The sequence below is a fragment of the Cynoglossus semilaevis genome, chromosome 4, assembly GCF_000523025.1.
Source record: "Cynoglossus semilaevis isolate Cse_v1.0 chromosome 4, Cse_v1.0, whole genome shotgun sequence".
NCBI classification, from domain to species: domain Eukaryota; kingdom Metazoa; phylum Chordata; class Actinopteri; order Pleuronectiformes; family Cynoglossidae; genus Cynoglossus; species Cynoglossus semilaevis.
The window spans coordinates 2,128,473-2,134,472 of NC_024310.1; the positions used below are offsets into that span (position 1 = coordinate 2,128,473).

The 6,000-nt window shown below is 41.7% G+C and overlaps 1 protein-coding gene across 1 annotated transcript; it reads left to right on the forward strand.

Annotated features, from left to right (window-relative positions):
• The first annotated feature begins 595 nt into the window (after positions 1–595).
• On the forward strand, positions 596–4,352 carry LOC103377666 (collagenase 3-like). The gene is made up of 11 exons (XM_008308549.3): positions 596–1,021; positions 1,114–1,227; positions 1,801–1,928; positions 2,029–2,177; positions 2,314–2,439; positions 2,535–2,690; positions 2,994–3,114; positions 3,206–3,339; positions 3,435–3,594; positions 3,689–3,792; positions 4,203–4,352. The coding sequence occupies exons 1-11, from the start codon at positions 899–901 to the stop codon at positions 4,301–4,303; spliced, it is 1,416 nt and encodes a 471-aa protein (XP_008306771.3). The 5' UTR covers positions 596–898; the 3' UTR covers positions 4,304–4,352.
• Positions 4,353–6,000: the final 1,648 nt, after the last annotated feature.

A 6,000-nucleotide genomic window follows, 5' to 3' on the forward strand; every position in this document is an offset into this window, starting at 1 on the left:
CACCTGCACCGTGCACAGAACCATTGTGTTGGTGAAACAGGGTGATTATCACACCCTTGAACACACACTTTACCTGACTGTTGTATTTGTGACCCACTAACAATAACTATTCATTTACAAAGAGTCCTTTAAAACATAATCAAACTGATTTTTTTTCCGTATTTGCCTCAAAATGTGTAAAAAAAAATCTGCTTATGTACCTTTTCACCTAGCATGCAGTAAAACGGTATCGCATTTTTTGTTTTTTTTTCAGGATCAAGGATCAGGCTTGATTTGCGACTTATATATTAAAATATATAATTTCACATGTGAAGGAATTTTCATACAGACCGCCGCTAGAGGGCACTCTAGGCTTGTGTAACAGTATCTGCTACTCCTGTATCACTGAAAATGTACATGTTCGCTATTTTCCCAATGACAGCCACTAGAGGGCACTGGTGCGACTTATATTCCAGAAAATACGGCCCATATTAGTCATTTAAGATAAAAATATCAAATTTATATTTAATTGGATTTTGCTTCCATTATTTTCTTCAAAATCATTCTTTATTTGTAATGATAATAACTAAGTATTAGAAAAAATACCAACGTTGTTGTTTTGTTTTTGTTTTTTTAGTTGCATTTACTGTCATTAAGTTGTTTCTGTGTTGGAAAATAAATAATATTAATTTTTTCAGAACATTTTCAGAGCAGTTCAGATCAGTGCACTCAAGCCACAGCTGCTGTCGTTTTACACAGACCAGCACATTCTGGACAGAGAGGAAGTGGTGAGGTGCTTTTACATGAATCACACAGAGTCTGTGAAAAAAAAAAAAAAAAAAAAAAACCTAAACACTATAAATACCCGAGTGTTTCTTCAACCCAGTGAACTGCTGAGGAAAACACTGAGACAGCGACGATGACAACACCACCGCTGCTGATGCTGATGCTGATGCTGCTGCTGATGCTCTTCACCCTCAGTCCTCGCTCCTCTGCTGGACCGGTGCCGTCGGAGGACCTGGACGACTGGCTGTTGGCCGAGGTGAGACATCAGCCGTTTGATCAAAACTGATTTTTTTTTATTTTCTCAGGTGAGATTCACAAAGACAATATTTTGTTTCCCCTTTTGGATAGAAATACCTTCGGCACTTTTACGATCTGCCAGTAGGTCTGCAGGGCAGACGAGGCGAACCGTCAGGTCACTTCACGGCCAAAATCAAGGAAATGCAGAGGTTCTTCAAACTGAAGGTAAGAAATTTCATCAATTTGACGTGTTTATAATTTTTTTTTTCAAATTCAAATTAACGTCTAAAATTAACACTATTATAATTGTATCACATTATTCTGCAGTACGACCAATAAATATTTGAATTTTACGGCATCCAATCTTTGACCTTAGATCAAGGGGCCCCAACCCCCGGTCAGTCCGTCAGTTATTTAGTACTGGTACATAAAATGTACTTCAGTTTTACTAATTTACTTCATAACAAAAGCTTTTTTCATTCAAAGATAATCTGTCAATCTTTCAGAACGACAGGTCGTTCAGACTCTGACCTTAACAGGAGAAAGTCTTTTATTTTGAAAATTCAATGATCCTTCAACCATGGTGCGGTACTGGTCTGATACCGGTCTGATACCGGGGAGACTGGCCCATGGTACTCAATGATCCTTCAACCATGGTGCAGTACTACTGGTCTGATACCGGTATGATACCGGGGAGACTGGTCCTTGGTACGAAAAAAATCTGGGACTGCAGATTTAGACAGATTTTTCACACGGTGCCAATGGGTTTTTTTTTCTGCCCCGCTCTCTTGTCTGCAGGTGACAGGTAATTTGGATGAAAACACCCTGGATCTGATGAAGGAGCCCAGATGTGGGGTCCCAGACGTTGGGGAGTACAACCACTTCCCTCGAGACCTCAAATGGCAAACCAACGACGTCACATTCAGGTCGGCGTCCAAACTGAGACAATCGTTATCACAGTTAAAAATATATTTATTTCTGTGTCGGTGTTGACATTCTCTATGTCTTTTCTCCACAATGGTTCAGGATCGTAAATTACACACCGGATCTGGAGAAATCCGACGTGGACAGAGCCATCCGCAGGGCACTAAATGTCTGGTCTGATGTCACACCTCTGACCTTCAAGAAGCTGCACAAGGGAATCGCTGACATCATGATCAGCTTCGGATCCAGAGGTATAAAAACAAACAAACTGAGACATCATGATCAGCTTCGGATCCAGAGGTATAAAAACAAACGAACTGACGGTGGTCAGTCTGATGGTCAGTACCTGCCGAATGATGCTGACTCTCTTTGTCTGATATCCTGCAGAGCACGGAGACCACAACCCCTTTGACGGTCCTGACGGACTGCTGGCCCACGCCTACCCCCCCGGAGAAGGCATCGGCGGAGACACTCACTTCGACGAGGACGAACATTGGTCCAAGGATTCATCAAGTAGGAATTTCACACGCAGCCACGTGCACCGTAATGACAGACAGACAGAGAGTGACGGACCGTGAGTGTGTTGACTGAATACCGTTTCTGTACAGCCTACAACCTGTTCATCGTGGCAGCCCACGAGTTGGGACACGCTCTCGGCATGTCGCACTCCACAGAGCCGAGTGCACTGATGTACCCCGTGTACTCCTACTCCACGGGCTACCCGCTGTCGGAAGACGACGTCGAGGGCATTCAAGCTCTTTATGGTGGGAAAACAATCGGTCGAATGATCGGAATCTATTCCCTTTTTGCTGTACTTTGTTAATCTAATATTAGTTCTTCTACGATCGCTATCGTTGTATCACTGCTGTCAGAATGAACATATATATATATATATGAATGTATGTCTGTATATAAAACACATATATGTTCATTCTGACACATATATATGAATATATATATATAGTCTGTTCTGTAAATGTTCCCTAAAGATAAAAACAATAAGTTGTCGTCAACATTTATTGTCAGACGTTCCCTAACCCTCACAAACGTTTCGATCCACATCACAGGTCCAAACCCCAACAGCAGGAAAGTAAAACCAAAGCCTGACGCCCCGGACAAGTGTGACCCCATGTTGACCTTTGACGCGGCCACAGAGCTCCGAGGGGAGACCCTCGTCTTTAAGGACAGGTACAGAGACCTCACGGAGTCATGAAGGAACATCTGGAAGGAACATCTGGAAGTTGAGCTTCAGGTTTTATTGTTAAACTTCCTGTTGCAGATTCTACTGGCGTCTCCATCCTCAGATACCGGAGCCTGAGCAGGTCCTGATCAAGTCCACGTGGCCTTCAATCCCTAACAAGGTGGACGCAGCCTATGAGAACCCAGAGAAGGACCTGGTCATCATATTCAGTGGTAGGATGACGATGCTGATGCTGCTGATGCTGATGCTAATGATGCTGATGTTTTTCTACTGTTTTAATTTTGTAAATTTTTTTGTCTTGGCACAGGTATCAAAATGTGGGCTCTGAATGGATACAACCTGGTGGACGGTTACCCCAAGTACATCCACAGACTGGGCCTCCCCAAGAGCATCAGGAAAATCGACGCAGCCGTTCACATCGGAGACACGGGGAAAACGCTGCTCTTCACTGACGAAGAGTACTGGAGGTATGAGCCGATGCACCGTTCAGTTAAGACTGAAGTTTTTGGAGCGGTTCTTAAAGGATCCGTCTTCACGTTATCGTCTTTTTGTCAACGACAGTTACGATGAAGCGACAGGAACCATGGACAGAGGCTACCCACGCTCCATTGAGAAGGATTTCCCTGGGATGAATGATGAGGTCGACGCTGCCGTCTATCACTACGGTAATCTCAACCAATAATTCACTTATTACATGTTCAAAAAAGAAAAATTTTAACTAGGGATGTCCGATATTATCTTTTTGCCAATATCCGATATGCCGATATTTCTGACGCCGATTCCGATATAGGCCTGGTAATATTTATTTATTTATCTGTACAAAGCACTGTATGAGAATGAGATTAATTAAATGAGCTGCAACGCTGCCATCTAGTGACTTTCACTTTAATATACAGCCGTTAATCCCTTAAACTGTTTTTAGGACAAAAATTAGGTTTTCATTATCGGAGGAAAATCCGATACCCATTCTTACAGATATTACATACAATGCTAATATCGGGCCGATAATTATCGGTCGGCCATTATTATCGGACGTGCCCTATTTTAACACCGCTCCCACTCTGCTCTGTTTCAGGATTCTTATACTTCTTCCACGAACACGTTCAGTACGAGTACAGCTACAACTCCAGGAAGGTCATGCGCATCCTCAGGACCAACTCCATACTCAACTGCTGATTGGACAGAAATGTGTGTAAATATCTAAGGCCCAAAAAAAATTAAAAAACCACAGGGATATCTAAGGCCCAAAAAAAATTAAAAAAAAACACAGGGCGATGACCAGAGAACTCAACACTATTTCTATTTCGCTGAACTGCCCTGTGCTGGACACACATCAGTTCTAATTCGTGATCACTGTACTATTGTGTACTATAGTGTAATTTCTATTTATTTATATTAAACTCTAAAGGATTTGTTTGATTTTGAAGGCAGATCTGTGGTTAGTTTGGTCGATCTATCAGGTCAAAATGAATTCCTTGTAAAGGGATGTTTCGTTTTTGGTTCTCTGTTAGATTTGAACGTTTTGCTTTAATAAATATTTAAAAGAAAATGTTCATTGTCTCTCCGTAAATTATTGACTTGACCTTAGATGTGAGTCATCAGGACATTTCTGAAATACTTTTTGCAGACAGTACCGCAACAAAGACGCCTGGTGGCGACGTGTAATGACCATAATTTCACTCTAGAGGGCAGACTTTCCCGCTGTTCAACTACATCCAGGTCCTACAGAGTATCTAAACACAAAGTACAAGCACGAATCACAGATTGGGGAATTGAATTAGTCTAACGAACCGTCAGTATTTGGTTCTCTTTGAATCACAAACAACACGACGTGAGCAGCGTCAACCGTCACCGCGATCATGTGGCTGGAGTCACTCACCTCATGTTCTCATTTCTGTATTTCCTCCTCTACGCGGCGTCACTGAGTCACTAACTTAATTCTGTGTTCGTCACTGACACTGACTGAAGGTTTTTTTTTTTGTTTTTTTTACCCAGACTCACAGACACATGACACACGGTCTGTGAGCAACTTGTCTTCAGCTCAGTTTGTTCCTTCTTCTTCTTTTTTTTCTCCAAAGAAACTTTACATTAAGCTCCACCGGACAAAAACAAACCAACAAAAAACAAACAAACAAACAAAACAAAAGGGAAGCCATTGTTACTGCAGTTACCACAACTTGTCTCTAGGAGGCAGCATAACACCTAAACTTAGTAAATCATGGCGTATCTGAATTAGTCAGAAGTCTTCGGTATCAGGCCATTTTTTTATATCCTTGAAGTTGACATTTTAAAAATATTTAGGTTATAAGATTTTTATCTTTAAGTCAGAAACAAACACGTTAAAAGACGAAGCAGCAGAAGAAAAAACCCTAGTATTTTAGAGGAGCGGCTTCTTCAAGTCCTTCTTTACGAGTTTATAAAATGTCACCAAAAAAGACACTTAAAAAAAAGCTCCAGATTGAAACCAGATGAAGAGGACTCCTCACCCCTCCCTCACCCCTCCCTCACCCCCACCTCCCGACACTCTACACCTGTTCTACACATTTAAAAAAAACATTAAGTTCAATGAAAAACAGTTCATTTTTTTCTGTTTTTAAGACTAAAAAAATCAATCGATAAAGTTCAGTAAAACAACCGTCAACTGTTCTCTGTTCTGGGTACGAACTTCTCCGTCTGTTTCGTCTTATCTGCTGCCGCCGAGATTCTTCATTTTCCTCAACAACAGTTGACAGTATCTGAAGTCGGCAGCTGTGAAGTCTTAAAACCAGTGTCAGAAAAGAAACACAGTCGCTCTGTGTCTGTGTCAGTGTCAGTGTCTGTGTCAGTGTCTGTGTCAGTGTCAGTGTCTGTGTCTTCCTGACAATTTGTGGAAT

What these genes read in the sequence shown, in the direction of transcription:
- LOC103377666 (XM_008308549.3), top strand. Translation starts at nt 899, where the DNA reads ATGACAACACCACCGCTGCTGATGCTGATGCTGATGCTGCTGCTGATG. An exon ending in AGAGGTTCTTCAAACTGAAG is followed by an intron (nt 1,228 to 1,800) that starts GTAAGAAATTTC and finishes TCTTGTCTGCAG; the next exon opens with GTGACAGGTAATTTGGATGA. An exon ending in TTGGTCCAAGGATTCATCAA is followed by an intron (nt 2,440 to 2,534) that starts GTAGGAATTTCA and finishes GTTTCTGTACAG; the next exon opens with CCTACAACCTGTTCATCGTG.